Genomic DNA, 27,268 nt, shown 5'->3' on the forward strand with positions numbered 1-27,268 from the left:
ACTTCTCGTCGCGCTCCTGCGCCTGCTCCTTCGCGCGAGTCGTCAAGAGGTTCTTGGTCTTTGGGTGGCCGAACAGGATGACGCCGAACGGGGTCGTCTTGAGGTCACGGATGATCTGCAAGCAGTCCCGAGCACGTCAGTCTGCGCCCCGCTCTGTGCAGAGCGAGCGAGCCCCCCACTTGCCCGCTGGACGATCTTGGCCTTGGTGTACTCCTTCGCGACCGAGAGCCCCGTGCGTTCGCTGTGCACGGCGTGCTCCCCCTCTCCGACCACCACAGTCCGCGTCTCCGCCATCGTCGGCCCGCAGTCGAGCAGGAAGAGCGTCGCCGTCCTCGGGGCCTGTTCGTTGATGAGCGCAGGTGTCAGCGTGAGCAAGCAGCGCGGGAGCACACGCTTGCGAACACTCACGAGAGCCATCTGGGGCGGTCGGACTCGCTTGGGCGCCGCTCGAGCGAGGCGGGCGGAAGCGGCGAGAAGTCAAGCGGGAAAGTGACATCTCTCGCGGACGTCTCTCGCTCGCAACGCAGCCACGCAGAGCACTTCGACTGCCTTGATTTCACTTTCCAAGCGTTCACACACACAGACGAGCGCTTCAGGCGGGACTTTGGCCAGAGGGAACGACCCCAACTTAGGCCTTGGCGAGGCGAGCCTCCGCCTCCTTCCAGTTGATGACCGTCCAGATGGCGTCGAGGTACGACTGCTTGACGTTCTTGTAGTCGAGGTAGAAGGCGTGCTCCCACCTGTTTTTCGGGCAGGTCAGGGAGGGGTCAAATTGAGCGCAAGCGACCGGAAGCGGGAGAAGGCACGCACATGTCGATGCCGACGAGGGGGACGTAGCCGAGGAGCGGGTCCTGGTTGGCGGTCGAGACGGCCTCGAGCTGATACGTGCTCAAGCGTCAGTCAGAACGCGCGCGCAAGGGATCCTGGCCGCCTCGGACGCACCTTCTTGGTCGTCGGGTTGTAGCCGAGCCAGGCCCAGCCCGAGCCCTGGATGCCGAGCGCGGCGGCGTTGACCGCCTTCTTCAGGCCGTCGAGGCCGCCAAAGTCGGCCTTGACCTGGTCGGCGAGCGGGCCCGACGAGGGGAACTCGCCGCCGCCGTTGGCCGTCGGCGCGAGGTTCTCCCAGAAGAGCGACTGCCGCGGCGCGGGCGTGCGATGTCAGTACACTGTGCGAACGGAACAAACGCAACGAGAGGAGGCGCGCACGTGGTTGATGTGGCCTGCGTGCGGGTCGACCAGTCAGCAGGTCACTTCCTAGAAGCGGGGACAAGCCCCGAGGAAGAGCAGCGACGCACCACCGCCGTTGAACTTGATGGCGGCCTGGAGAGCGATCTGCTTCTTGATGTCGCTCGACGACGCGGCGGCCTGGATGTCCTCGAACGCCTGCCGGAGTGGAACGCCGGCGAAGGCATCATCGGTGTCAGTCGGGCTGCGTCTCTCGGCGACGACAGAGCGCAGGCGTGAGACATGCCTTGTTGTAGTTGGCGACATAGGTCGCGTGGTGCTTAGAATGATGAAGCTCCTGCGCGCAGAGGCGAGGGCGAAAGTGAGCGATTTCGCCCTCCCCGTCGCCCGCGGCCTTCCAACAGACCCGCTGTCTCCTCACGTTAGTGCGGGACGGCACGCACCATGATCTGCCTCGAGATGGCAGGCTCGAGCTGCTCGTAGCCATACTTGAGTTGCGGGAGGACGGCCGACATGATGACACGCGTGGGACGGAACATAGGGTGGAGAGGCAAGAGGCGCCAACTGTATTCGCCGTGCAGTCGCCCCACTTCGGGCGAGGCGATGCCTCCCCTGAGCTGAAATCCCCGAACCTGACTAAGTGAAGCATCCTCCCGGGCCAGCGGACTTCGTGGACCAGCGCGAAGAGCTGACAATTGCGACGGCGAGTTACATGGACAAGATCCGAGAGTCATGCGTAGCGATTACAACAAGATGCGGCAAACCATGCAAGAAACATGCGAGCGACAGTCCTTCGAATTAAGCCGCTGCAGGCTCCTCCTGCATCTTGGCCTGAATACCCTTGGCTTTCTGCAAGAAGCGAGTCAGAAAGTGGTCAGAATCTGCAAGGAAGAGGACAGAGGACGGGGCAGGAAGCGGACCTCGACAAAGTCGGTGAGCTGCTTCTCGAGATCTTCGAGCCGCGCCTTCTTGACCTCGTTCTCCTTGACGAGCTTGGCCTTGACGAGCCCGAGCTCTTTGCGCTCCTCCTCGAAGCTAAGACGCAGGAGGACAAAGTCTGGTCAGTACGCCCGCGCATGCCAAGCGCAGTCAGCGACCTGTAAACGTACCGCTTGCGCTCGACGAGCTCGAATGCTAACCGTGCGAGCATGAGCTCGTGCGCCGACTGCTCCGAGGTACCCTCCGGCAGCGGGACCTGGAGACCGGCAGGAGGTTCCGCAGCGGCCGCCAAGTCTCGCAGCTCGTCGACCGAATGCAGCGGCAGGTTCTGGTACTCGGATCTGTTGAATGCACCACGTCAGTCGGCTGTCAGAGTCGTCGAAAGGCATGCACGCACGAGTACTCTTCTGCCGAGCGGATCTCGCGCTCAATGTGGTTGCGCTCAAACAGGAGGTTCTGCGAGATGGCCGGATCAGACCAGGGAGCTCGTCAGGGAGCAGAGAGACGGATGCACGCACCTGCAAGCGGAGATGGGCTGCGTCCATGTCGAGGCGAGCTTCCTGGGTGAGGGTGCGGCACTCCTTTGCGTGGAGCTGCCCGACGCGGTTGAGGCCATGGAGGGCGGCAAAGAGGGGCCCGGACTGGGCAAGGTACGGCTGCGGGTCGAACGAGTCGGGGCTGTCGAGGCGGGCCTGGACGAGCGAGGAGGCGAGCGAGCGGAGGAGGGCGACGAGCTGGTCGGCGGGGAGGGCGGCGTGCCCTGCAGCGGGTGCAACCATGCCGGGCACTGTCGATCTGCGCACGCACGGCGGAAGGCGAGACTCGCCCGACTTGGACTCGTGCTCGGCTCGTTCGCTCGCCCCACCTCGACCTCTGGCCCTCGCTCCGCTCTCGCCCGCGTCGCCTTCCTTCGAGACACGCAATGCTCCAGGCTGCTCGCAGGGCTACCGCAACTGCGCGGACGCGCACCTTTGCCCGCTCGCTCGCGACAGAGCACAACCCTCCCGCTCGCTTCGACTCGCGCCGCGTCTTCCCCGACGAGCCCGCTCACCCGCGCGTGCAGACAGATGCTGTGCCTGGTGAGACTGAAATGGACACACAAGACGATGTGTCATGCTCACGCAACGGAGCACGCCCGCAGGACCTCGCTCAAAGGAGCTCAGCGCGTCCATCGCCGACTTCCAGGACCCGCGCGCCCACATCCTCGTCGCAGGTGCGCTCACTTCGCTTGCAATCGCATTCAGACGTCCTGATGAGCTTATCGCCGCGCGCAGACTACGCCAAGTCGAACGGTCCGTCTTGCCGCTCCTGCCCGCGATCCGTCTGTCCGGGTCAACTGACCCCCTTTGTCCGCGTCATGCAGGCAACTACCTCGTCGATGCCGACGGCAACCAGCACCTCGATGTCTTTGCGCAGATTGCGAGGTGCGGCGTCGCGATCCGCGCTGCGTGACCGGCGCACAGGTTGACTCTGCTCTCCTCGCGGAACAGTATTGCGATCGGCTACAACCACCCCGACTTGCTCGAGCTCGCAAAGACGGTACGTTCCTCTATTCCCTTGCGCCTCGTGCATGCGAGACTGACTCAGATATCGTTTCGTTCCCTCAGGACGAATTCGCCGTCGCTGCGTGCGTTTGCCGCTCACCCTCATTTGCTCGTTCCAGCTCACCCGACTGACTTTGCGACTCTCAATAGTATGAACCGCCCCGCAATTGGCTCCTTCCCCGGCTCCGACTGGGCCGAGACGATCAAGGCGGGTTTGTTGTCGGTTGCGCCGAAGGGCACGCCGCACCTCTTCACGCAGGTACGTCCGCTTCCGCTACTTCCCCTGTGCTACCGGTACTCATTGCGTGCATTGCAGATGGACGGCTCCGGAGCGAACGAGGGCGCGCTCAAGGCTGCTTTCATGGCGTACCGTGCGCGCGAGCGGAAAGAGGCCGGGATCGAGGACTTCACCAAGGACGAGGTGCGACTGCGCTTCTTCCACTCTTCTCCCCGCCCCTTCTATCCTCGGCGCTCCTCGCTGACTGGGATCTCCATCGCAGATGGCGTCGTGCATGAACAACGCGAGCCCGGGCAGCCCTGAGCTCGTCGCCCTCAGCTTCAAGTCAGGCTTCCACGGCCGCCTCTTTGGCAGTCTCTCCCTCACACGCAGCAAGGCCATCCATAAGGTGTGACTCACCTTTGGATCGTCGCCCACTCTGCTGGTTCTGACTCTCGGCTTCCTTCGCAGCTCGACATTCCCGCCTTCGACTGGCCCGCTGTCCCCTGGCCAGCGACCAAATATCCGCTTGACGAGTACGCGTCCGAGAACGCCGAAGCCGAGGCGCGCACGATCGCCCTCGTCGAGGAGACGATCATCTCGCACGCCAAGAAGGGCAAGAAGGTTGCCGCGCTCATCGTCGAGCCCGTGCAGGCCGAGGGCGGCGACAACCATGCGAGCCCGAACTTCTTCAAGGCGCTGCGGACGGTCACGAGGGTGCGTTACATCTGCTCCTGCGTCTGTCGCGAGACTCGCTCGGCTCACCTCCTTCACTCTGGCAGGAGCACGGCGGTTCGTCTCGGCTGTCCATTCGGCGACCTCTGCGGCGCCTCGCTGATTCTCTCGCCTTGCAGTGTACATGATTGTCGACGAGGTGCAGACGGGTGTCGGTGCGACGGGCTCGTTCTGGGCGCACGAAAAGTGGCAGCTCGACCACCCGCCCGACTTCGTCACGTTCTCGAAGAAGATGCAGGCCGCCGGGTTCTACCACGCGCCCGAGACTCGCCCTTCGCTGCCGTACCGCAAGTGCGTGCAGGTCCTTGCGACAAGTAGTACCAAAGAGGCTGATTTGTTTCGCCTGCCCCAGCTACAACACATGGATGGGCGACCCCATTCGCGCGCTGCAGGCCCGCGAGCTCATCAGCTTCATCAAGGCGCACGGCCTCGTGCAGCACACGGCCGTCATCGGCTCGGAGCTGTACGACGCGCTCAGCGGGCTCGCCAAGCGCTACACCGGGACGATGCACAACCTCCGCGGCAAGGACTGCGGGACGTTCATCGCGTGGGACGCGGCCGACGCGCAGCAGCGCGACGCGTTCGTCGCGGCCATGCGCAAGGAGGGCGTCGTCATGGGCGCGTGTGGAGAGCGCGCCGTGCGCCTCCGTCCGATGCTCATCTTCGGTGACCGTCAGATGGAGGTCCTGCTCGAGAAGATGGAGGGAGTGCTCAAGACTCTCGCATAAGCGCCGCGCAGCCGACTTGTATTGGCAATGGTTGTACGCTAATCCCTTTCGCCTCTTCACGATTAGAGGGGAACTGTACGAGAACTGCAATACTGCTTTCAGGTCGTTATCAATGGCTACAGGGTGCGAATAATTTGCTACTTGTGTAAGGGTGTAGGAGTTGACGGTGCATCAGAAGCGCAAACGGAGGCGAAGCGGGGACAGTTCAGACGCGGGCAACGTTCGAAGCCGGGGTCATGCCCGTGCCGGTTGCAGCAGTGGTCCCCGTGACCGACGAGTTGGTGCCAGTCGGGCCGGTGGTCATGGGCATCTTGTCGTTGATCGAGGCAAGGCCCATCTGGTCGACGAGCGTCTCGGCCGGACCGTCTACGGTGCGCTCGCACTACATAACATGCAGTGTCAGCACGCGACCCACAAGCGAAGGCATGAGACAACGCACCTCGCCACGGTTGAGAAGCTTCTCGGCATCGTGCTTGAGGGTGGACTTGAGATCACCGCCGCCAGCAACGAAACTGTAGCGAGGTGAGCCGTCAGATTCTGCCGCTTTGAGGCTCAAAGGCGGAGTGGCTTACTCCTTAAGCGAGAGCGGCTCGTGCTGGACGCTGGCATGTACGATGGGCGCCTCGTGCGTGGTCTGGTGGACGGGGATGCTGCGACGAAAGACCAGATGAGTTCACGCAGTCGCATCTCGGCTGATGGAATGCACTCACGTCGTGTGGATACGGTGGTGCTCGTGGGTGTCGCGCTCGATCTCGGGCTGGACGATGTGGTGTACGTGGTGCGAGACGTTCTCGCGGACCTGCTCGCCTTTGTCGATGATGGTGCGCTCGCGAGGAGCCTCGACGAGCGAGTCCTTGGCCGTGTTGAGGGTCGCAAACTGCGCCTTGTCCTCGTCCGTGGCAACGTGGCGCTCTATCATCAGTTCGTAGCGATTGCGAATCAGTTTCGTGGCCGTCAATGGGAAGGCTCGTAACAAAGCGCTACGCACCCTTGATCTTGGTCACGGGCACAGCCTTCTCGTGCTGCTGCTCAGCCGCGTGCTGAACATCGACAACCGGCTGGACGTGGTGCTGGACGTGGTGCACTGTGAGGTCTCGGTGAGGAACGACTTTCGAGGGTTTGAAGTAGCATGCGAGAAGGTCATACCGTGACGGTCAACCTCGCGTTGACGCTCGACCTCTTCAATCTCGTGATGGTGGTGAACCTCGTCTGCAGGAAGGAGCAGCTGCAGTCAGCAGGAGCTCGAGTCGCAAGGCTCAGGGCGTGGATCCGCCAGATCTTGGGCAGAACGCACGGGTAACGGGAGCGAGGTGCTGGTGGTCGTGGGTCGCGAGCTTCGCATCGGCCTCGGAGAGGAGACCATCCTTCTTGGGCTGGTCGTGGCGGTGAGCAGGCGGGGCCGCCTGCTCGCGAAGGTGCTCGACGCCGCGAGCGACGCTGCCCTCGGCGCCAGTGCCAGTGGGCTTGCGCTCACGAGAGCTGCTGCGAGAGCTGCCGCGAGAGAGAGTGCGGTCGCCCTTCGCAGTACGTGAGCGATCGTTGTCCAAGTCGACAGCAGCCGAGGTCAGGCGGTCTCCAGAAGACGATTCAGCCGGCGTCTGGGTGACGTCCGACGACGAGTGAGTCGGGTTCTCGTGCTTGTCCTTGTCCTCGTGCGAGAAAACCTGTGACAAAACGAGCATGAGCAGTCGAGTCGAAGTATGCTTCGCGTTCCTGTCATCTCCGACGAAAAGGGAATCCGCTCGACGCGCACCTGCTTGAGCTTGTTCATGATGTCGGCGAAAGTGAGGGTAGCCTGGAAGCAGTAAAGCGGTGTAGCAGAGGTGGCGATGTGGGGGGAAAGGAGAGAAGCGGAACTAGCGGAATCCAACACCGCCAGCAAGCGGTCGGCCAGAGCCGTCGTCGGTCACTTGCCAGCGACCAAGCATATTACTTGACATCATTTGAAGCGGGCACTCTGACGGAAAGCGAGGGGCTGACATCAGTATGTCGCGCAGGTCGGGCAGCACAAGGGCGGCCGATCGCCAGAGCCAGGTGGGCAAGCCAAGGGCAAGACCTCAGACTGTCTGCAACAGAAAGGAAGCCGATCGCGCTCTCGCGTCGCACGCGTGCGTTGTGATGAGCCCAGGCGCCGAACCGCTCTTCCTCCTTCGGCGTGCCTTCGGCTTCGCCACCCGCGCCGAGTGGGTCGGGGTACGCTCTGGCACGTGTGGTTGGCGGCCGCTGCTGCTTGGTCTGCACTCGAAGTGCGAAGCCTCGTAAGTTACGGTATGTGTCGAGCGGGGTTGGCGTCACTGTCACGGGGACGCGTTGAAGGGCCAACTCTCGGAGGCTCGCCTCTCTGCATCAAGCGTTGTCGCTGCCTCTTGTTCATCTACCGGTAGGTAGCTTGGCCTCCTAATTCATTATGCGTTTAGCACTTACAGTGCGGGAGACTTGGGTGATAGTCTCTTGCCGTAGCGCTCATTCTCCATTCTTTTCGACTCCACTGATTTGCAACAAGATGGATAAGCAGGAAAACGCGATGTGGCGTGTATTACGACAGCGAGGCGCCGGTAGGATCGTAGTACCAGAATACCTGCGGAGTGGTTGTCAGTCAGATCGTCTCGCAGTCTGGGAGGATCGCTGGCAACGCACCAAGGCTATGATAACGTATATGACCATGAGCACGAGGCCTTCGAGCCAGTTTGTACGGCCATCCGCAATGGCCCAGTTGACGCCAACGACCGAGATGAAGAGGACGAGCGTTTCGAACTCGTCGAAGTAGCTGCGATCCGCGCCTTCAGTCAGTCGGCGGGTCGGGTCAGCCAGGCAAACGACGGTACGCACAAAGTAAGAGGCTGCCCAATGCACCATCCGAGCAGAATGAGGATCGGAATAACGAAGAGCGCGACTGCAGGCAGTGACGAGGTGAGCCAGGTGTTGCGCGCACAGATATCAACGAGCACTCACTCTGAATTGACGAGCCGATCGCCACTGACATCGAAAGATCCAGCTTGTTCTTGGTCGCAACCGTGACGGCCTGATCGCGTCAAGGGAGGGTCAGGACCGGATGAAGAAGCGCGACGAATGCAGGACTCGTGCTGCGGTTTCCGGCGCAATTCTCTTCCGCACTGCGTAATCGAGAGCTAACGTACTGTGACATGCTCAGCAGCATTACCGACAAGCGGGAGCAGGATCAGGGCAACGAACTGCTCCGAAACGCCGCCCGTCTCGACGAGGCCCTCGATGCTGGAGACGAGCCACTCGGCTGTGACGCCTGTGATGACCGTCACAACAACGAGCAAGAGCATCGCCACCCGCGCCAGCATCTTTGGCGTGTGCTCGAGCTCCGGGTCTGTTGCAGAGCTGCTGGACGACGACGAGCTGGACGAGCCGTCATCCGAGGAGCTGCCCCAGCTCGGCAGGGACGGAAGAGACGGGATCCGAAACACGCCGCCTTCGGTTGGAGGCTGCGGTTCACCCGGGTAGTTCGATGGGGCGAGAGAGGCCATGGGGGGCATGGCGTTCGGGTTGGAGGGGTCTGGCTTCGGCGGCGGCGCGTACATGTCTGTCGGGACAAAGTGTCAGATGTCGATAAAGCAAGTTCAGCAGTGTGACTAAATAAAAATGCGCATGACCTACAGGCGTGGGTCCACAGCTGGAACACAAGCGACGCGAGGTAGACGACCAGGAGGATGATGGCGACTCCGCTGTACAACGACTTGTCAGCGAACGAGACAGTATGCAGACGAGAAACAGAAGTACTGCGAAATCTCCAGGACCTTGGCGTTCGTGACGTCCAATGACTCTGTTGCCGCATCATCGACGAACGAGTGGAAGGCGACTGGGATAACGATGGCTGTAACGGCGAGACCGAGCAGGTTGAGGTTGACCTGCGCAGGACGGACGCCGTACGCCATCTCGTGACGCTTGAGACCGCCGGCGAAGTAGCACATGCCGAGCACCAGCAGGCAGTTCGAAAGAATTGAGCCGATCATGCTCGATTGGACAATGTCGAGCTCGCCCTTGACAAGCGCGAGAATGGCGATGATGAGCTCGACAGCATTGCCAAACGTTGCATTGAGCAAGCCTGCGTTAAGAGGTCGGCGAGAGGTCTGGACGGCGAAGAGAGCGGAACGTACCTCCGATCGTCTCGCCGACGCGCAGCGCAATATCTTCGGTCGCGAAGCCAAGAAGCGCGGCAAGCGGGACGATGGCGATGAAGGACATGATGAAGGTGACGGTGGGAGACTGATCGGTGAAGTGGCAGGCCCAGCTGACGGGGACGAAGACGAGGAGGACGTTGAGCCACGAGTACTTGACGATGTTCATCAGAGAGGAGCGCCAGCCTGGCGCAGTTGCAACCGGGATCTGCGCCGCTCCATTCAGTTCAGCTCGCTCGAGGAAGAAACGAGGCTTCGCACCTTCGGCTCAAGCAAGTGCATTCCGATGAGTGGCCTCGACCCGCTCCGCTCCTGCCCGCCCTCCTTCGAGTCTTGTCGCGCCTCGCCATTCCTGCCAAGCGGAGGAGCTGTCGTTGCTCGCGCCGCAGCCGGACGGCGCTGCCTCAGTCTCTGCCCTCCGCCTGCTCCTCCTACCATTGTGCTAGGCACTCCGTCTTCCACAATTTCCTGCGGCTCAGCGACCAAGGAAGCGTCGGGAATGACGCCCCCCGTCGGCTGGCCCGTCTCTGCCATCGAGAGGGAGCGAGCGTACGCTGCGGTCTCATCGCCCGCCTGGGGGCGGCCCGGCGCCGTGTACGAGCGCGGCAGCGGCTGCGGCTGTTCGACTGCAGCTTTCTCTGCGTCCATCAAGCAGGAGAGGTTGTGCTCGAGAGGAAAGAGAGGCGAAGGAATTCGATCGCAAGACGTCAAACTGCTGGACGCCAAAGATAGGCGACCGCTGTCTGGGCCGCTGGGGAATCGAATATTGCGGCGAATGCCCAGGAAGTCGCAGCAGAGACGCTGAGCGCGAAGAGCTTGAACGCATTACAACGAAAGAGACAGAAGGATGGCGGCCGGAGGGCTCACCTCTACATGGCGAGATCGCTAGGCCCGGAATCTACACAAACTCGCTCGACGGCGTCTAGACGGCAGCGCGCGCCTCAGCCGCGACCTGCGGCTGGCTCGACGGTGCCGACGAGCTGGGCGCGACGCCAGCCTTGCGATTCTCGGTCGCCTCGAGCGCCGACGCGTCCTCCTTCATGCGCACGGTCGTCGACTCGAAGCTGCCCATGCCCTGCAGGCCCCAGCGCCCAAGCATCGCGTGGTCCTCGTCCCAGCCCGACGTGGGCGTCGTAAGCATGCGCTCGCCCTGTAAGGTGGAAAGGTGTCAATAAGAGAAGCGGGGCCAACGCTGAGGCGAAAGAATGCGACAAACAGTGAAGATGGCGTTGGCACCAGCCATGAAAGCCATTGCCTGCTCGGTCTCGGTGTAGCTGATACGGCCGGCGGCGAAGCGGATAATGGATCTGCGGGACAAGCGCGCACCGGGAGTCAGTCACCGAAGAAATGGAATGGAATCGCAACTGTCCTCCAAGCTGCTGCGCAGCCGATAGGAGGCCTTCTTTAGATCTGACACTCACGTAGGGAGGACGATGCGAGCGGTAGCAACGGTGCGAAGGAGCTCCTGAATCGTGACACGCTCGTTCTTCTCGAGCGGCGTTCCCGGAATGGCAACAAGGGCGTTGACCGGGAACGATTCGGGAGGCTCAGGGAGTCTGCACAACGAGGATTCGCCAGTCAGTATCGGAAGCGGACATCAAGTAGACAAGCGGATGATAAGGCGAATTGACGCACTGGCTCATCTCCCAGATCAGGCCGACACGGTCACCGTCGTTCTCTCCCAGCCCGATGATACCGCCACTGCACACGCTGATGCCCGCCGAGCGGACCGCCTCGATCGTCTCGAGCCGCTCGTCGTACTTGCGGGTGGTGATGACCTGCAAGCGGGGCGATCCGATCAGCGCGACGACCAGGCGGCTGCTGCACAAGGAGATTCGGCGCACCTTCGGGTAGTACTCGCGCGAAGTGTCCAGGTTGTGGTTGTAGGCCGTCAGGCCCGCCGTCTTGAGGCGTGCGGCCTGCTCAGGCGTGAGCATGCCCAGCGTCGTGCAGACCTCCATGTCAAGCGCACTGCAGCCAGAATCGTCAGCAAGGTCGGGAAGTGCACGTAGGCATCGGATGTTTGTCCGCAGACGGCCGAGAAGACGATGAGAGGAACACCTCTACTCACCGCACGCCCTCGACCATCTTAAGGATACGCTCGAACCCGCGTTTCCGTCCGCTCATGTCACGCCATGCGGCACCCATGCAGAAGCGCGTCGAGCCATTCGCCTTTGCCTTCCTCGCCTCGCTGCATCAGCACCACGCGAGATCGATATCAGCGTCGTGCGTTGTGTCGAGAAGGCAGGGACAAGCAGACGCACACGAGGACCGTCTCGACGTCGGTGAGCTTCTCCGCTTTGAGGCCGACCTTGTCTGCGTGGCGGGACGACTGGGCGCAGTAGGAGCAGTCCTCGGAGCAGCCGCCGGTCTTGATGTTGAGAAGGGTGCAGAGCTGCACCTGGTCGGGCGGGTGGTTCAGGCGGTGCACCGAGGCCTGTGTGACGAGGGCGGGCAGGTGGCAAGCGCGGGCAAGGCGGGCAGAGTCAGCATGCGAGTCGTGTGGGGAATGCTTCCGTTGGGAGCGGTCGGGACGAGTTGCGCAGACGCACGGCGCGGAAGATGAGCTCCATGAGGGGCGTGTCGTAGATCTCCTGGACCTCTTCGCGGGTCCATTGCTTCTTCGGGCTCTGCTCGACGGCCGAGGCGAGCGAGCGGGCGAACGAGGGCAGGCGCGGGGAAGAAGCGGCAGCGGCGGCGCGAGGGCGGGCTGCGGCGGTGCGCACCGAGGCGAGGATAGCGCGAGGGGTAGCCATCGTGCTGGATCAGCGCAGGGCTTCGCTGTACGAGCGGAGGGAGAGCACAGAGGGGAGCTCTGGGTTGGGCGTGTGCGGAGTGGCCGCCGCCCTCGACCACCCGGCAAGCCGCTCCTTTGGTGCTTGCAAAGTGCGCAGACGCCTGTAGCAGTGCTGCAGCTCTGGGCTTAAAGGCGACTCAAATCTTCAGCAGGGAAAACCGAGCCAGACCGCGGTGTTCGCTCTATCTCCGGAAGAAACAGCTTCAGCGGCGTGAGTCGCCCGGAATAGGAGGAGTACTGTTGTCGATGTCCCGTTAAATCTTACTGGACTGGCCTGGCCGAGTGACTTTCTCCCCCACTTTGCGCGCGGTCGAGGCGAGACCGGCCTCCTGTCGACTTGCGAAGGTCGGCGCTCTCCTCGCTCGCTACCCGTTCAGAAGCCGCCAGCTCGTCATGCCAGGAGCGGCACGGCTAGGCAGACTGCGCTGGGTCGCCCTCGCAGCGCTGTCCTTCTTCTTCCTCTACCGCTGGACCTCGTCGAGCGATCCATCTCCCCCTCCTCAGGGCTCCGCCGACGACCCCATCCCCGCCGAGGTCTACAAGCGCGCCCGCGAGCCCGACATCGACCACTCGATCCTGGGCATCGGGCGGCACAGCGGCACCATCATCTTCATCCAGTTGAGTGATCCGCTCCGCACCGCGACGTCCGGGATGGCTGGCTCGAAATGCAGCTGACCCTCCCTCGCCTCCTTGCAGCGGACTCGGCGGTAGCGCAGAGATTGCGTGAGCTCTGCTCTCCACTCCGCTCTGCGCGCGCTCGCTGGAAACGGCACTGACCCCGTCGTCTCGCAGCCTTCCGCTCGTCGGCCGGTTGCGGCCAAAGTTGTGGCAGGTGTCATGGGTTCTGCCGAACAGGCACGTCAGGCTTAGCTGCGGTCTCTTGCGATCCGTGCTGACGACGCCTGCTTTCGATACACAGCCCGCACATGGCCTTCACGGGCATGCAAGGCCAGAAAATGTCTGCTTGGTGTGTGAAGCTTCTATCGGATGTGCCTCAATCGCTCCGGGCTGATGCTTCGCGCTGTCAAGGTTCGACATGGATGAGCTGCCCCTGCCGCAGGGTGCCCCGATGCCGAAGCGCGAGGACGAGGCGCACATGCAGGCGGCCGTCACTCGCGTGCATGGTTTGATCCAGGCCGAGATTGACAAGGGCATCGACGCCAACCGCATCGTGCTCGCGGGCTTCTCGCAGGGTGCGCTGAAGAATGGACCTCCCGTATGAACGGCCCACACGGCGCTGACCTTGAGCGCCTGCCCTCGCAGGTTGCGCAACGACCCTGCTTGCCGGTCTGTCCACCAAGGAGAAGCTCGGAGGGCTCATGTGCCTGTCAGGCTGGCTGCCAATGGCCTACAAGATCCAGAAGTCTGGCAGCAAGGAGACCCACCCCGTACGCTCTTCGGTTAACGAGACTGCAGCACCGGCACGCATCACTGACCCCCTCTCGTATCCACTCTACAGATGCAGACAAGCCATGCGCACGAGGTCCCCGTCTTCTGGGGACACGGTGCCGCAGACTCGGTTATCCAGTTTGTCCTCCGCCCGTCCTTCCGGCCCGCAGGGAATTGCTGACACTTCGACGCCGCACAGATACGCCTGGGGCGAGCAGAGCATTGCACACCTCACAAAGATGGGCTTCAGCAACATCGAGTTCCACACCTATCCCGGTGCGTGCGAATCCTCCATTACGGCTCGGGTGTGTGAGCTGACTGTTGACGCTGCGACCGGTGCGCAGACCTCCAGCACTGGGTCGCAACGGAGGAGGAAGACGGTGGGTCATCCCTGCTCTGCACAGAACCAGGTTGTGCGCTGTCGCTGACCCCTTTTGCGGAAACAGACATGCTCGCGTGGTTCCAGAAGATCCTGCCGCCAACGTAGAAGGAAGCCATGTCCTCATTGCTCAACGACACTGTACCACTGCAACATCCCGCATAGCATCACGCAGAGCCAGACCCGGCGCATCGGCGCGTGAGAACGCTCGAATCGCGCGAGGGATGCTGGGCGAGGATGTCACGCTCGTCGCTCGACACCCGCGCACGTCTGCACATCTCGCGCACAAGCACGCTTGCACAGGAGCCACAAGCTCGACCTTTGTGAGACAAGTCCGGTCGGGCTACGAGGCGGCTGAGAGGCGAGAGCGATAGCATGGGGAGAGGCGAGGCAGCTGTAGACGCGCAATCCGTGGCAATCATTGCGGAGGTGCCGTAATTAGGTTGCGCAGTGGCTCAGTCTCGACAGTGTGCGGGTTCTGGTCAAGCCGAAGGCGTGCGAAAGCGATGAAGACGGCGCCACCACCTCTCGCATTCACGCACCAGACACGCTCCGTCCGAGTCGAGCAGAGTCGTGTAGAAATGTCGCGCACACACGTCCAGGCCCTCGCGCACCTCCCGCGCCAGCTCAAGGTCTCGCCGTCGACGCCCCTCACCCGCACTCACCTCCTCGCGCTCTACAAGGAGCAGCTGCGCATCGCGCACTCGTTCTCGAGCTACAACTTCAAGCAGTACTTCCTGCGGCGGACGCGCGAAAAGTTCCGCACCGAGCTTCCGCAGCTCCTCGACGCCGCCTACGCCGCCCCCTCCGCCTCCTCGTCTGCCTCTTCGACCGCCTCTTCCTCCGCACCGCAAGCCTCGACATCCAAGGCGCCCGCCGTCGATATCCAGGGCGGCGCCGAGCCGTCTGGGCGGACACCGGAGGACCGCTTGCGCGCGTGGTACACGGACGCGCTGAGTGAGCTCGCCGTCATGGCCCGCTCGGCCATCATCAACGGCATGTACGAGGCGCCGAAACTCGTCGTCGAGGGCAGGGGGAGGGTCATGGCCGTCGGTGGCGGTGGCGCAGGCGGCGAGGCGAGGTGAGCTCCTCCTCTTTCTCTCGCTTTCGCGAGTGCGGCAATTTTCTGCTCCACGAGCGCAACCTCGGGCCTTATACGCCTTCGACGAGGTTGAGGAGATAATAATGCTGCTGGGCTGGGACAAGGCGGAGCGATCCGGGGCTGAGCAGAGACGGGATCGCCTGAGGACATGGGGGTGCCTCGAAGACACGTACTGACCCAGCGCTCTCGTCTTCGTTCAGCTACGGCGGTGCAGGGCAGCCAGTGAACCCGGAGAAGCCGGAGTTGGGCACGTCGTGAGCGTTGGGCGAGTAGCATGGCAATATCCTGATTACGCCTTCCGTGAATTCAGCCTCATTCCGTCGGTTCATGGTCCGGTATCTTCTGTTTTCGGTCCGTCTTGCTGAGAGTAGTAGCATGCAACTCCTACCGTAAAGGCTGGCTGGGTCACGATGACAAAGCCGACATGCTGCTCACCGCCACCAGGTCCGAAGGTCGACTTCCTTCCTCATCCCGCTTTCATTCTCGCACGCTCCCGTGCATGCTCCAGCAAGTCCGCAGCCTCTTTGCTCGCCGTCCGATGCCTACCTACGCTGGTCCGACCCTCCCCACCGCGATCGCCGCGTCGAAGGCGCTCGGCACCGCCGCATCGGGCGAGCAGACGGCGTACTTCGCGAACGGGTGCTTCTGGGGCACCGAGGTGCGTTGCTTCTGCTAGCTGTGTGTCGCCTGGTGCTCGTCGGCGCTGCACGCAGCGATGTTCACGGCTTCAACTGACGTCGCCTGCTCCGCTGCAGCACATGTATCGCAAGGCGTTCAAGGATCAGCTCAAGGACGTCAAGGTCGGCTACATCGGTGGGCACGCCGAGGTGCGTCCAGTCGCTCTGTCCGTTCTGGCCGGTGGACGCTGACTTTCTCGACATTCCGGCAGAACCCGTCCTACCGCCAGGTCTGCACGGGCTCGACCGGCCATGCCGAGGGCATCAAGGTCATCTTTGACCCTTCGAAGGTCTCGTACGCCGAGTTGACCGAGTTCCACTTCCGGATGCACGACCCCAGTGCGTCTTCTGCTTTCCCACTCAATGCGTGGGCTTCTAGCTGATCGATCCCCTTTTCGAGTGCAGCACAAGTAAACCGCCAGGGTCCGGACACGGGCACGCAGTACCGCACGGCCATCTTCACGACGAGCGACGAGCAGGTCGAGATTGCCAAGAAGATCCGCGATGAGGTGCAGGAGGCGCACTACCCGGGGCAGAAGATTGCGACGACGATTGAGCCGGCAGAGAAGTGGTGGGATGCTGAGGAGTGCGTGCTTTCGTCTTTCCATGCAACTTCAAGAGCTGACCTGATTGCTTGCACTCCAGCTACCACCAGCAATGTTCGTCGGCGCTTTTCCTCGCCGATCAGCAGCGGTCCATGTGTGCGATGACACGTTCTGTATCAATGCTAATTGCGCAAATGTGCAGACCTTCACGTCAACCCGAACGGCTACGAGTGCCCTTCGGTGCGTTTCTTGCGATTCCGGTCTTTCGGCTCGCACTCGCTGAGTCTCGTTGCGCCTTGCAGCACCTGCTCCACTGGTAGACAGCATCCTTCTTTTCGTGTCACCTCATGTAGCCTCGCACCGTCTCTTGCAACGTCGGAATCTATCGCAGTTCTGTGTCTTCCGTCTCAGACTGTGGCGGTGAGGTTGGCAGATACGCTCGCCACAGCACAGATCAGGTATACAACAACGCTTCGTCGACATCGAGCAGCACAGCTCTTCACCCTAGCACTGGCGTAAGCGTCCGCTTGAGGTGGAAGAAGCGCTTCGGAGCGTGCGGCACGAGCTGCCGCTGCCGCACGTACAGCCGGCGGTACTCCTCCTCAGCGGCGGCGACATCGACCGCCTGGTCGACGGAAAATTGGTTGAGGAGGACGTAGCGGCGCTGTACACTTTGATCGGACCGGCCTTCGCGCGAAAGGAAGCGCTGCACTGCCGCCGCCAGCAGGCGATGGAGGCTCCACGTCGGATGCACGCCGTCGTACCACAAATACTTCTCAAGCTGCGTTGCCGAAGGCGTCAATGAGCGTAGTTGCAATGAGGGAGCGAGCAAGGGAGATACGAACCGGTACGCCACACTCTTTCAGGCTCATTGCCGGCGGTACGTTAGCCTTGTACATTCCCATACTGTACCACGGGCACCACCCGTCGTCGTTGTCGAATCCATACTTGCTCTTGGCGTTGTCGAGCACATCGTCGAAGAACTCGACAGTGTCGAACAGTCTGAAGTTGGCGCTGGGGTATTTGTCCGGCGCCTGATCGACGTAAAGCTCGAGGTCTTTGTTCAGAGCGGCGGCGGACACGTCGACATTGTTGCTTGTGTTCTCGATGACGCTGTCAATGAGCGATACGATGGGTGACCGTTCGTAAGGGGGGACCTTGAAGAGCAGGAAGTTGCGGGCTGCGAACGTGCGGCTCGTCAGGTTCCCGTGGCGTCCATGACCGTGCCAGGGCGAAGACTAACCGCCCGCTTTGTACAGTCGCCCGATCTGCGAATCGTACACCCCGAGAGTCTGGCGCAGGTGCGGCAGGATCGACCCACGTTGCCACCACCAGAACGAGATATCGTTTATGCCAATGAAGACGCCTGCGAGCGTGTAGAGCGTCAGTTGTGGTCAGCGACACACGCGAAGAGGGGCAAACGACGCACTGAACAAACTCGTCGCACTGTCCCACTTTGGTTTCTCCGGGTTGCGGCTTTTGACAAAGTAACGCTCGAAGACGTCTACCTCATCGGGAAAGCTGACGTTTGGGAGTCCGAAAGCTTTGGCCCCCGGCCAGACCGTCGCACCGCCGACTGCGAAATCGTAATGCTCGTCGCGCAAGTCTGGATATGCCGGCGACAGCGCTATGTGATCGAACCAGGCTGTAAAGACGAATGCGAAGCATCAGTGCCGGTGTTGTCTACCGTCCATTGTGAAGGCTCACTCTTGCCGCCGCAGCTGGTCTGCACGGAACGGTGCCATCAACTTACGACCTCGAAGACTGGGCGAGCTGCGGTTCCCGCACCTTCAGTGGCTGGTCTGCAGGGCTGTACCCTCTGCTCGCATTGTACCCGTTGCTGGTCCACGAATCCCCTGTGTACAGCAGCGAGCGATCAGCGCCTTAGTCGCATGCCTCTTTTCTCACGGCACGTCGCACCAAAGGCGAACCTGCATTGCCGGAATCTCAGTTCTCACACTCTTGTAAGTATTGAGGGTGAGGAAGGAGCTAAGACGAACCAGGTCTTGACGTCTTCAAGGTCGAGCACAGCCACCGCCGAGGAGGCGAGCGCCAACAAGACGAGCAGCGGGCCCGCGAATGGTCGCGAGCTCCGAGTCATATCGCCTTCGACAGTCTAGCAGTAGCAAGGCCAGCAGCGGGCAAGCAATCCAGCTTCGAAGCAGCAGACGGAGGAAGTGCGAAGACGGCACGCACGGCTTCAGCATTCGAAGTCCAGCTTGCACCTTCGGTGCTGCGCCGGCGTGCCTGCGCCGTGCTCCGTTTGTCAAGCCGAACAAGGAGACGCGCCCTGGACAGGACGGTACCATCGCTGTTCCCGAAAGCCCAAGCTTCGAGGAGGCGGGTCGTCCGGAACGGGGAGGATCTGGAGCTTAGGATGGAAGAGGATACGCCAAGCGGTAGCGAGCGTCCCGAGCTACTGTAGCTGGCGCAAGGCACACTGCGTGCACCAAGCGCATGCTAGTTCCGCAGACTTTGGCTGTTGCCCCTGAGGCGAAGAAACGACGCGGGCAGGTGCAGATACACTGGCGAACTCAAGCGGGCTCGCAGCGTTCGTAGACGTCTTAACTATATGTCGTGACGGCTGTCGCTCAGGCCGCGCGGACACGATGCAGCGGAGAAGTGGTGGACGAGCAAGAAGAAGAGAGCGCCTCGAAGCCTCGACAGAGTCGCGCAGCCATGCATGTGTGATTCGCGTCTTTCGCGTTGTATGTAGGCAACGCGTTCATCCAGAAACACAACAGCGCGGGGACGGCGAACAGCTAGGCTACGACTCGGCAGACGAAGCTGCATCTACTCGGGGTTCTCGAGGAGCCAGGCGACGGCGCTCTCGAGGAAGCCGCCTGTGGGGGAGGACGACCGACCAGCACATAAGCCTTCGTCGGAGAAACGTCGTACACGAACCGAACATACCCGATGCCAAAAGAGCCCGCACGTTCCTGCTCGCATTCGTGAAGCCCATGTTGCGCAGCTGCTCGAGCTCCGTCTGCGACAAGCACGCTCAGTCAAGAAGAAGCGGAGCAGGTTGATGGACAGAACGCACCGCGTAGCGCTCCTCCGGCGACTGCTGCGGCGCGCCAGGCGTACCACCCGCGCCTGCACCGCCCATCCCGCCTCCAAACAGCTGCTGCATCTGCGCCATCGCCTGCGCAAAGTCCGGCTGCTGACCACCTGCACCTCCACCCGGCGCGCCGCCGAACATCGCAAAAGGGTTGAACGGCGGAGACGGAGAGCCCGCGCCGGTCGCTCCTGCTCCTGTGCCGGTCGTCGCCGCGCCGCCGTTCTCGCCACCGCCTGTCGTAGCGTCACCTGCTGCGCCAACCGAGGGTGCCGTGGACGCCCACGGGTTATACAGGCCCGCGCTGGCTCCGCCTTGCTGCCCACCCTGCGGTCCACCGCCGAACCCGCCCATCGGCGGCAAACCACCGCCGCCCATCCCTCCCGCACCACGCATGCCGCCCATCATTTGCGTCATGTTCTGCATCATCTGCGGGTTCGAGAGCATCTGGCGGAATTGCTCCGACTGTGCGGCACGATATCAGGTCAGCAAGGTTCGGAGCAATCTGTCGAATCGCGGTCCACGTACCTGCATGAGCTGGCGCGCGTAGGGACCCATTTGCTGAAGCTCGGGACTCGAGTTGATCTGTAACGGAGTGAGCAGGTCAGCACGCGCAGAACGGGATGCAGGCGCGAAAACGCACGATCTGGTCGATAACGGCCGGGTCGGACAGCAGCTGGTTCATCTGCTGCTGTACCTCCGGGTTGTTCATCATGTTCTGCAAGTAGTTCGGGTCGTTCGGGTTGATGCCCATCTGAGCGAACGGGTTGAAGCTGTGGAGCGCTGCTTTAGCGAGCTGCTGAGACCGACGCGGAAGCCGCGAGATACGAACCCGCCGAGTGCACCTGCATACTGCGCGTTCATCAGAGGCGCGAGCGGGTTGCCCATGACCTGCTGGCCGGCGGCGAAGTTTGAGGGAACGCCGGCAGCTTCAGAAGGTCCACGAGCAGCGGATGCGGCGTTGGCGGCGGCAGCGGGGCGAGCGCCCTTGACCTACGAGTAAATTGTACGTCAATCGATCTCATCCGAGACGCTAAAGCCCTCAGCAGGCGGAGGGCATTCCGCTCAAGCCGCCACCACAGCCCCCACTTCAGCCCACGACCTACTAAGTGGATGGCGACGCCGTTCTTGACGCCATACTTGGTGAGCGCGTCCTCGTTCTTGAGGACCCTGCCCGAGAAGATCAGCTGCACAGCGAAGCGAAGACAGTCAGCGCCGCCTTCGGAGTCGGACGAGACAACGAGGCGGGACGGACACGCTGCTGGTCGACCGGGTGGTCTTCCTTCTCCTTGGCGATCTGCACAGGTCAAGAGTGCGTCAGCGCACTACCGGCCGAGCCCGCCGTCGAGCTGTGCGGCGTGCACGAGCTGCCACTCACCGCCTCCTTGAGATCGCCCACGGTCGCCGTCGACGGGACCGTGACGGTCAGCTTGGTGTCGGCACCGCCCTTGATCGTCAGCGTGAACTGCTCAGTGCTCGATTCCGCCATTTCGATCGAGAACGAGAGGAGGATGGAGGCCAACCAAGGATGACGGAGCGTCGCGGAAGCTGTCGAGCAACGTGGCAATACTCTCGCTCGAGCCCGCTTAAGGTGATTCGGGAACGAGGGTATTGCGCACGAACGGGAGAGGGCTACAAGGTCGACTAGGGGGCGAGGATGTGTAAAAGCTACAGGCAGGGAGTGCGAAGTGGGAGAGGGAGGGATCGAGTTGGGTATCACACAGATGACAAGCTCTAATGGCCGGTTCCCGAGGTCAGGGAACATGCGAGGAGAGGAGCGCAGGAAGGCACAACACGTTGAACGGCAGGAAAGAACGACGACCGCTTAGTGGAATGCGCCGCTGTGCTGCCGTGCCGCGAGATGGCGCTTGGCCGAGTGGCCGGTCGTGTGGTTGCTCGCGCCGTGGTGCGACGAGCGCGTGCGCACGCAGCGGTCGCCCGCCAGCGATGGCTTGTAGCCCGCCTGGCACGAAAACACGACGCACTGGCCGGCCGAGCAGCCGACGCCTGCCGCGCCGCGGATCTTGGTGCAGTCCTGGCCCTCGCCTGTCGACGCGCAGCCGCCGCACGAGTCGAGCGCTTGCTGCGTGTCGATGCACTCGTCTGCGAGGGGCGTGAGAAGGCCAGTCAGCAATGGCCAGACTGGCGGAACGATAGAAACGAAGACGTACAGCCACCAGAGCCAGCCATGATACCGGTGAACTCCTCCGCCGTCGAGAAGTGCTGCTTGACCGCGCCCTCGAACGACGTCGAGCCAACGATGGGGCAAGCCTGCTCGCCCATCGGGCACAACGTCTTCGGCTTCGTGATCTTGCTCCTCTTGGCGCGGGCACCCTGCGACGCCGACAGCGCGCAAGCGCCGTTGCGGAGGACGTAGCCCGTCGGGCAGGTCATCGTGACGCAGCGGCCGGCCGAGCAGGTGCCGCCGGCACCGTTGGGCGAAAAGTTGCAGACGTTGCCAACGCTCCCGCAGTTGTTGACGTCGCTCTGGAGGTTGAGCGTCTTGCAAGTACCGTCGAGGAGCGTCAGGCCTGCCGAGCATGACGACGCCATGCACATACCGCCCGAGCAGCGCTGCGAGAGCGCGCCCGAGACGGCACACTTGTAGCCGATGGCGCCGCAGTTGTTCGCGTCGGTGGCAACGTCACGGCAGTAGTTGAACGTCGGGTCGAAGACATACCCCGAGTTGCAAGTCGTCGTGCAGGCGCCGGCAATGCAGCTGGCGGCGCCACCGTTCGAGTAACTCGACGGGCAGACGTTGCCGATGCGACCGCTGAGTATTCAGGCAGAGTCAGTCCCGGTGCTCCTGAACGCAGATCGACAGAACGTACCAGTTGTTCGGGTCAGACTGCGTGTTGACCTGCGTGCACTGGCCGTTCAGGAGCGAGTAGCCCGCAGCGCAGGCCGAGTAACGGCAGGTGCCCGACAGGCACTGCGCAGTACCGAGCGACGACGGGCAGACGCGGCCGACGGCGCCACAGTTGTTGATGTCGGAGTTGAGATTGAGCGAGGTGCACTGTCCGTTGATCGGGTAGTAGCCGAGATTGCACGACGTGTACGTGCACTGGCCCAGAGTACAAGTGCCGACACCGTTGGTGAAGGAACACTTCCTGCCGATCGCGCCGCTGTAGAGAGTGACGGCGAGGCAAGTCAGCAAGCGATCGAGACCGCGTCTGATTGAGGGCGTAAGCACACCAATTGTTCACATCGCCGGTCAGATCAACGGCCTTGCAGTACGACGTCGAGCCGAAGAGGCCCAAGAATGAACCGTCCGTCGTCATTGTGTAGCCCGGGTTGCAGCCGGCGAGCGAGCACTGCCCGTTCGAGCACTGGGCAACACCGTTGTTGGCAGTGCAGACCTTGCCGACGCTGCCGCAGTTATTGACGTCGCTCTGGAGGTTGAGCGTCGTGCACTGGCCGCCGACGAGGTAGAATCCGGGGCTGCAGGTTGTCGTAACACACTGACCGGCCGCGCAAACGCCGCCGCCGTTCGGGAACGTGCAGACCTTGCCGACCTGCCCGCAGTTGTTGAGGTCCGACGCCGTGTTGACCGCTGTGCACGAGGAAGACGAGCCGAAAAGGCCAAGGAGAGAACCCTGAGTAGTGAGGGTGTAGCCCGGGTTGCACGAGGCGATCGTGCAGGTGCCGCTAGAGCAGCCCGCGACGCCGTTTGCGACGCTGCACACCCTGCCGGCGCCACCGCTGCAAGGGGAGGGAGAGCGTCAATCAGGCGTGCAGGTTGAGAAGGTCGGGAGGGACGAAAACGCACCAGTTTGCCGGGTCCGATGCCGTGTTCACGCAGGACCGAGTCGCCGTGCTCAGCGTGAAGCCGCTGTTGCAGGACCCGGGGAAGCACTGGCCGCCAACGCACTGGCTGCCCCTGCCGTTCGCCCACGTCGTCGGGCACCTGTTGTTCGCCGCGCCGCAGTTGTTCACGTCCGTCTGGTAGTTGTTGCCGCAGTCTCCGATACCCAGAAGGCAAAGACCACGCTTCTCGATGTCGGCAGCGGTCTCGTTGAGCGCGACTGCCGGGTCGACAGCCACCAGAGACTCAGCGGCCGACGAAGCCGGTTCGGCGGCGGCGAAGGATGCCACAAGGGCGACGAGGGAGAGCGCAAAGGTGGAGCGCATCGCGACGATGTTTTGTAAAGAGTGTCGGGTTCGCTGCAGTCGAGGTGCTAAGCGAAGAGGGATGCCGGGTGGGCGACAAGCGGCTGTCTGCCAGAGAACGAGCCAGGCGAGGTCGAGCTGTCTTCGCGGATGTCACGGACGATCCGCTTGCAGTAGACGCTTCAGACGCAAGCAGATAGCAGCAGCACAGAGTGAGTGGACTGAGCGAGAGAGCTCGAGGTGGCCGACCTCCTGAGGTGGCACGCAAAAGAGGCTTTGATGAAGGGCGGAGTCCGGCGAGGCTCTCGACGTCCGGCCAGGTCGGGGCGCGACCGGTGCCTAGACGCTTGATTGCTAAAGCGCAAGCTTCGAGATGTGCACGGCGACCAGCTCTAAGCAAGAAGCGGACAGGGCAGCCACCGCCCGGCAGTCGACTTCGCGATGTCAAGCCGGGAAGGGAAGGCGCTGCAGTCGAGTGGGTCCGGACAGCGGGGCGGGCACGAAAGACTCCGAGCGAGCTAGCCAGCACCGGCGGGCTCAAAATGCCGCCGCCCACCCAGCCTCGAGGCCGAGATGGCGCGCACCTCAGCGAGCCTGCCCATCCCGGTTCAGGAGCTCGACCATCGGACCGTCGAGGCTGCTCCTGTGGATCGCTGCCGCACGCAGGATCACTCAACTACGCTCTGACAGTCGTTTCGCAACCTCGGCTCGCGGTACGACCAATCGACGAGGGCGAGCGAATGCGGGATGGTGCGCGGGCGCGATGGGCGCAACAGTGCGTCAGGGCTGGCGGAATGCGCGGTGCCAGCTCAGCGGGCTGCACTGCTCGTGTGCTCTGTGAGCCTCGAGGGCGATCTGCCGGTGCTCGAACGAGTCGGGGCTGACCACCTCCCGGCGATGTACCCGCGCCTCGTGCTGGCACGCTTCTCTCTCCTGCTTGCCTGCTGTCGTCCGGATTACTAGCTCGTGCATTGGATTCGTTGGCGTACAGACATCGTGTGCGCTCCGAACGATCTTGGGTCACCGTCTGCTCCTGGTTGCCCACTTCGATCGATCCAAGCCGACTAGCTACCCTTATCGCGGGGCGGTCCAGCTCTTCTTTCCGGCTTTGGATGGTGTCGATCGTGGCAGATGCTCTCTCGAGCCTCCTTTGTATCGCTACGAGAAATGCGGCGTCTGACAGCGGCGATGATGCACTCACGACGGCGATGGCTCATCCACTTGCGCTTGCTCCGCTTGACTATGGCTCTTGTCAGGCGTCAGAAGACTCCGCAATGTTACGAGTTGGCCGCAATCTCATCCTGAGGGGATCACGCGAGGACGGGCACATCGGCTTTCACCACGAGATCGAAGTCACCTCGCCGTTCTTCCGAGCGCTGCAGACGACGCAGGGCGCGTGGCGTTTGGTGGTGACCCTTGCACCACTTCCCCGCCTTTGAAACGTATGAATACAACAGGTCCGACTTCACCGGCCTCACCGCCCCGGCGCAAAGCGGCTCTTCCGCCTGATCCGCTCGCCGTATCGCTCGAATACAAAGGGAATGGGACACAAGACGAGCATGATGCCGGCCAGGATGGTGCAGCCCCACTGAACACCGAGCCCACGGAACATGTAGGGCGCAAAGAGCGGGAAGATTGCACCTGGGTCAGCAAGCGACAAGAAGGGATGATGGCGGTCGCGCAGTACCAGCGATGCGTCAGTCACTGTTGTCAAACGCGGCTACGGTGGGAGACGAGAGGCCCTGCCGCACCTGCGATGGAACGCAGCACAACGTTGGCTGTCAATGCGGACGCCGCGTTTCGCTCGTACGCATCAATAAGGTACGTTTGCATAGCTCGCTACGTGACAAGGTGAGAAGCTCAGATGTGCGCAAGAAGGGAACAGGGCAGTGTGGAGGAATACGCACGAAAATGAGCACGCTCGCCACGCCTTGCACGACGCCTGAAAGGGTTGGTACGATCCTGCTCAGCCGGCGGCGGTAAGCAGTGTCGTACCGGCATAGCGCAAGAGACCGCACCAGTGAATGCTTCGCTTGTAGCCGGTCCATCCGAGCCAGAGAAAAGCGATCACAATCATCGGACCTGCCACTTTTGCCGGCGGTAGACGTTGCTCTGGTATGTGGCGCCCGTCACGCTTCACATCCCGCAAGTAGAGCCGCTGATACCACAGCTGAACCGGTACTGCATGCAATGACAGTCAGCGCAACGCAGCGGATTAGACGTCCGATCTTGCTGTACCGGATATGACGGCCCCAACAAGGATTGAGAGGAAGGGCAGGGAGGAGTATCCCGGCTCTAGGCTGTGCACCTCAGCGAAGATGACTGGGTAGCCTTCCAATAACAGGTAAATGAGACTGGGATTGAGAAGGTTGTCAGCAGAACCTGCGGGCAGAGCTAGAGCAGGACGTACGCGTAACAGCAAGACATGTAAGCTGCAACAGCAGCCACGATTGGCTCAGTCGCCATCATGATGAAGGGCGTGCCCAGAAGCCTCTTCGCTTCTCGCTTGAGACGAGCCTTGGCCGGGACAGCCTGGCTCTTGAGCACCTCAATCTCCAGTGCCGAGCGAATGCACTCGTTGCCAGTCTCTTGGCGCAGGCGCCGAGCGACGCCGCTGAGGATGACCGGTGCGTACGTTTCGGGAAGGGCGAAGACAACGGCAACCGCGATTGCGCCCGAGAGGATGGTCGGCACGACGAATGCCCAGTGCCAATTAATGCGGCTAGCTGCAAAGGAAGAGACAATGGGTCCGAGAGCTGTCCAGTACATGTGTAAGCTTGGGTAAAGCGGCTCCCTTGTCGAAACGAAACAAACCCGGCCCGGCAAAAGTTGCGACGCTGGCAAGGGCTTGTCAGCCGACACGTCATACAAGTCACGGCAAATCCATACATCGCGCACCTGTAGAGACTCATAGCTGCACCGCGTTGTTTCGCCGACCAAATATCTCCGCAGACGGCCCCGCTACTGCTCGTGCACGAGTTCAAGTCAGCCTGATGCCAATGATCCTGATGGCTCTGAACGCACTTTGTCATCGGTACAGCGCCGGCCAAGCCAGTGAAGAAACGTAGGACAAGCAGGGCGCCGTAGTTGGGAGAGGCAGCTGATGCGCCGAGGAAGGCGGTGAAAGCGAGAATGCCGATGCGGAAGAATGGACGTCGACCGTATGCCTCGCTAAGCGGCGCCCAGAGGAGCGGACCAGCGACGTAGCCGAGCAGGAATAAGGAAAGCGGCAGGGCGGTCTGAAAAGGCGGAAGTCAGCGCAGGCCAAGAAGCGGAAGGAGGCAGCCATCAAAGCCACGAAGCGGAAGGAGGGGCCCAGCACCCACGTTTCCTCCGAGTGCGTCGTGTATCCATGGCCCAGCTCCTGAGGAGCAACCGGAAGCAAGCGCGCTCTGTAGAAGGACGTGCATGAGCCAACGAATCTGCTGAGGGTGAGTGAAAGGATGAAAGCACGCACGAGCATCACGAGAAGCGCCGCGACGAAAGTGATCCACACTTTCCACGGTCGCGAACGACACAGCGGATCATCAGGATGTGACGAGACCTTGTCAAATGTGAGAACCAGCCAGTCTGCGTCTTCTGACCGGGCGAGGACAAGTCCAGACGGGACCGCGGGTAGCTCGCTCTCCTCCATTAGGTCCTTCTGCGCCCTGAACGGATCTGGGGCATGTTTCTCGACGTCGAGCGCCTGCTGGGCGGCGCGCATGAGTTGACGCGC

The 27,268-nt window shown here is 62.2% G+C and overlaps 14 protein-coding genes across 14 annotated transcripts; 4 read left to right on the plus strand and 10 right to left on the minus strand.

The window, feature by feature from the left end:
- On the minus strand, positions 1-417 carry JCM10292_002479 (uncharacterized protein; the record flags this gene model as incomplete). Its single annotated transcript, XM_076651359.1, has 3 exons — positions 1-115; positions 184-339; positions 409-417. Coding segments are annotated over 3 exons (280 nt in total), but the record flags the coding sequence as incomplete, so codon positions are not given.
- Positions 418-628: 211 nt separating this feature from the next.
- JCM10292_002480 (superoxide dismutase) lies at positions 629-1,700 on the minus strand (the record flags this gene model as incomplete). The annotated part of the gene is made up of 7 exons (XM_076651360.1): positions 629-740; positions 811-878; positions 943-1,134; positions 1,207-1,220; positions 1,296-1,383; positions 1,472-1,522; positions 1,629-1,700. 7 exons carry the CDS (start codon positions 1,698-1,700, stop codon positions 629-631), a joined length of 597 nt encoding a protein of 198 aa, XP_076503026.1.
- Positions 1,701-1,983: 283 nt separating this feature from the next.
- Positions 1,984-2,903, minus strand: JCM10292_002481 (uncharacterized protein; the record flags this gene model as incomplete). The annotated part of the gene is made up of 5 exons (XM_076651361.1): positions 1,984-2,034; positions 2,106-2,220; positions 2,295-2,465; positions 2,522-2,580; positions 2,643-2,903. The coding sequence occupies 5 exons, from the start codon at positions 2,901-2,903 to the stop codon at positions 1,984-1,986; spliced, it is 657 nt and encodes a 218-aa protein (XP_076503027.1).
- Positions 2,904-3,046: 143 nt separating this feature from the next.
- On the plus strand, positions 3,047-5,348 carry UGA1 (4-aminobutyrate transaminase; the record flags this gene model as incomplete). Its single annotated transcript, XM_076651362.1, has 13 exons — positions 3,047-3,203; positions 3,266-3,337; positions 3,399-3,416; positions 3,488-3,548; positions 3,615-3,663; positions 3,732-3,751; positions 3,819-3,927; positions 3,985-4,089; positions 4,169-4,294; positions 4,357-4,602; positions 4,668-4,677; positions 4,740-4,911; positions 4,973-5,348. The coding sequence occupies 13 exons, from the start codon at positions 3,047-3,049 to the stop codon at positions 5,346-5,348; spliced, it is 1,521 nt and encodes a 506-aa protein (XP_076503028.1).
- A 205-nt stretch (positions 5,349-5,553) lies between these two features.
- JCM10292_002483 (uncharacterized protein) lies at positions 5,554-7,119 on the minus strand (the record flags this gene model as incomplete). Its single annotated transcript, XM_076651363.1, has 8 exons — positions 5,554-5,730; positions 5,788-5,860; positions 5,921-5,998; positions 6,059-6,260; positions 6,337-6,432; positions 6,495-6,557; positions 6,643-7,012; positions 7,102-7,119. 8 exons carry the CDS (start codon positions 7,117-7,119, stop codon positions 5,554-5,556), a joined length of 1,077 nt encoding a protein of 358 aa, XP_076503029.1.
- Positions 7,120-7,884: 765 nt separating this feature from the next.
- On the minus strand, positions 7,885-10,141 carry JCM10292_002484 (uncharacterized protein; the record flags this gene model as incomplete). The annotated part of the gene is made up of 9 exons (XM_076651364.1): positions 7,885-7,926; positions 7,986-8,115; positions 8,178-8,241; positions 8,301-8,370; positions 8,486-8,898; positions 8,973-9,040; positions 9,096-9,420; positions 9,473-9,701; positions 9,755-10,141. 9 exons carry the CDS (start codon positions 10,139-10,141, stop codon positions 7,885-7,887), a joined length of 1,728 nt encoding a protein of 575 aa, XP_076503030.1.
- Positions 10,142-10,415: 274 nt separating this feature from the next.
- BIO2 (biotin synthase) lies at positions 10,416-12,249 on the minus strand (the record flags this gene model as incomplete). The annotated part of the gene is made up of 8 exons (XM_076651365.1): positions 10,416-10,643; positions 10,710-10,800; positions 10,915-11,049; positions 11,129-11,271; positions 11,338-11,464; positions 11,565-11,684; positions 11,758-11,930; positions 12,046-12,249. The coding sequence occupies 8 exons, from the start codon at positions 12,247-12,249 to the stop codon at positions 10,416-10,418; spliced, it is 1,221 nt and encodes a 406-aa protein (XP_076503031.1).
- Positions 12,250-12,683: 434 nt separating this feature from the next.
- JCM10292_002486 (alpha/beta hydrolase) lies at positions 12,684-14,166 on the plus strand (the record flags this gene model as incomplete). Its single annotated transcript, XM_076651366.1, has 10 exons — positions 12,684-12,907; positions 12,987-13,013; positions 13,083-13,145; positions 13,210-13,257; positions 13,320-13,483; positions 13,554-13,678; positions 13,750-13,817; positions 13,879-13,955; positions 14,024-14,059; positions 14,126-14,166. 10 exons carry the CDS (start codon positions 12,684-12,686, stop codon positions 14,164-14,166), a joined length of 873 nt encoding a protein of 290 aa, XP_076503032.1.
- A 473-nt stretch (positions 14,167-14,639) lies between these two features.
- On the plus strand, positions 14,640-15,418 carry ISD11 (Isd11p; the record flags this gene model as incomplete). Its single annotated transcript, XM_076651367.1, has 2 exons — positions 14,640-15,139; positions 15,361-15,418. The coding sequence occupies 2 exons, from the start codon at positions 14,640-14,642 to the stop codon at positions 15,416-15,418; spliced, it is 558 nt and encodes a 185-aa protein (XP_076503033.1).
- A 241-nt stretch (positions 15,419-15,659) lies between these two features.
- MXR1 (peptide-methionine-S-sulfoxide reductase) lies at positions 15,660-16,702 on the plus strand (the record flags this gene model as incomplete). The annotated part of the gene is made up of 7 exons (XM_076651368.1): positions 15,660-15,818; positions 15,916-15,987; positions 16,050-16,176; positions 16,243-16,423; positions 16,483-16,496; positions 16,585-16,622; positions 16,685-16,702. The coding sequence occupies 7 exons, from the start codon at positions 15,660-15,662 to the stop codon at positions 16,700-16,702; spliced, it is 609 nt and encodes a 202-aa protein (XP_076503034.1).
- Positions 16,703-16,881: 179 nt separating this feature from the next.
- On the minus strand, positions 16,882-18,483 carry JCM10292_002489 (SGNH/GDSL hydrolase family protein; the record flags this gene model as incomplete). Its single annotated transcript, XM_076651369.1, has 8 exons — positions 16,882-17,163; positions 17,228-17,562; positions 17,626-17,748; positions 17,812-18,027; positions 18,090-18,108; positions 18,171-18,238; positions 18,303-18,313; positions 18,383-18,483. 8 exons carry the CDS (start codon positions 18,481-18,483, stop codon positions 16,882-16,884), a joined length of 1,155 nt encoding a protein of 384 aa, XP_076503035.1.
- Positions 18,484-19,175: 692 nt separating this feature from the next.
- On the minus strand, positions 19,176-20,929 carry JCM10292_002490 (ubiquitin family protein; the record flags this gene model as incomplete). The annotated part of the gene is made up of 9 exons (XM_076651370.1): positions 19,176-19,225; positions 19,296-19,368; positions 19,426-19,905; positions 19,969-20,025; positions 20,084-20,213; positions 20,273-20,433; positions 20,547-20,627; positions 20,696-20,737; positions 20,819-20,929. The coding sequence occupies 9 exons, from the start codon at positions 20,927-20,929 to the stop codon at positions 19,176-19,178; spliced, it is 1,185 nt and encodes a 394-aa protein (XP_076503036.1).
- A 336-nt stretch (positions 20,930-21,265) lies between these two features.
- JCM10292_002491 (uncharacterized protein) lies at positions 21,266-23,571 on the minus strand (the record flags this gene model as incomplete). Its single annotated transcript, XM_076651371.1, has 5 exons — positions 21,266-21,543; positions 21,612-22,213; positions 22,272-22,565; positions 22,636-23,142; positions 23,210-23,571. The coding sequence occupies 5 exons, from the start codon at positions 23,569-23,571 to the stop codon at positions 21,266-21,268; spliced, it is 2,043 nt and encodes a 680-aa protein (XP_076503037.1).
- A 1,453-nt stretch (positions 23,572-25,024) lies between these two features.
- On the minus strand, positions 25,025-27,256 carry JCM10292_002492 (MFS transporter; the record flags this gene model as incomplete). The annotated part of the gene is made up of 10 exons (XM_076651372.1): positions 25,025-25,191; positions 25,302-25,389; positions 25,458-25,512; positions 25,569-25,731; positions 25,789-25,904; positions 25,961-26,306; positions 26,365-26,387; positions 26,449-26,514; positions 26,575-26,789; positions 27,008-27,256. 10 exons carry the CDS (start codon positions 27,254-27,256, stop codon positions 25,025-25,027), a joined length of 1,488 nt encoding a protein of 495 aa, XP_076503038.1.
- Between the last annotated feature and the right edge of the window lie 12 nt (positions 27,257-27,268).

Source organism: Rhodotorula paludigena (assembly GCF_050403205.1).
Source record: "Rhodotorula paludigena JCM10292 DNA, Rt_paludigena_JCM10292v1_ctg50, whole genome shotgun sequence".
NCBI lineage: Eukaryota > Fungi > Basidiomycota > Microbotryomycetes > Sporidiobolales > Sporidiobolaceae > Rhodotorula > Rhodotorula paludigena.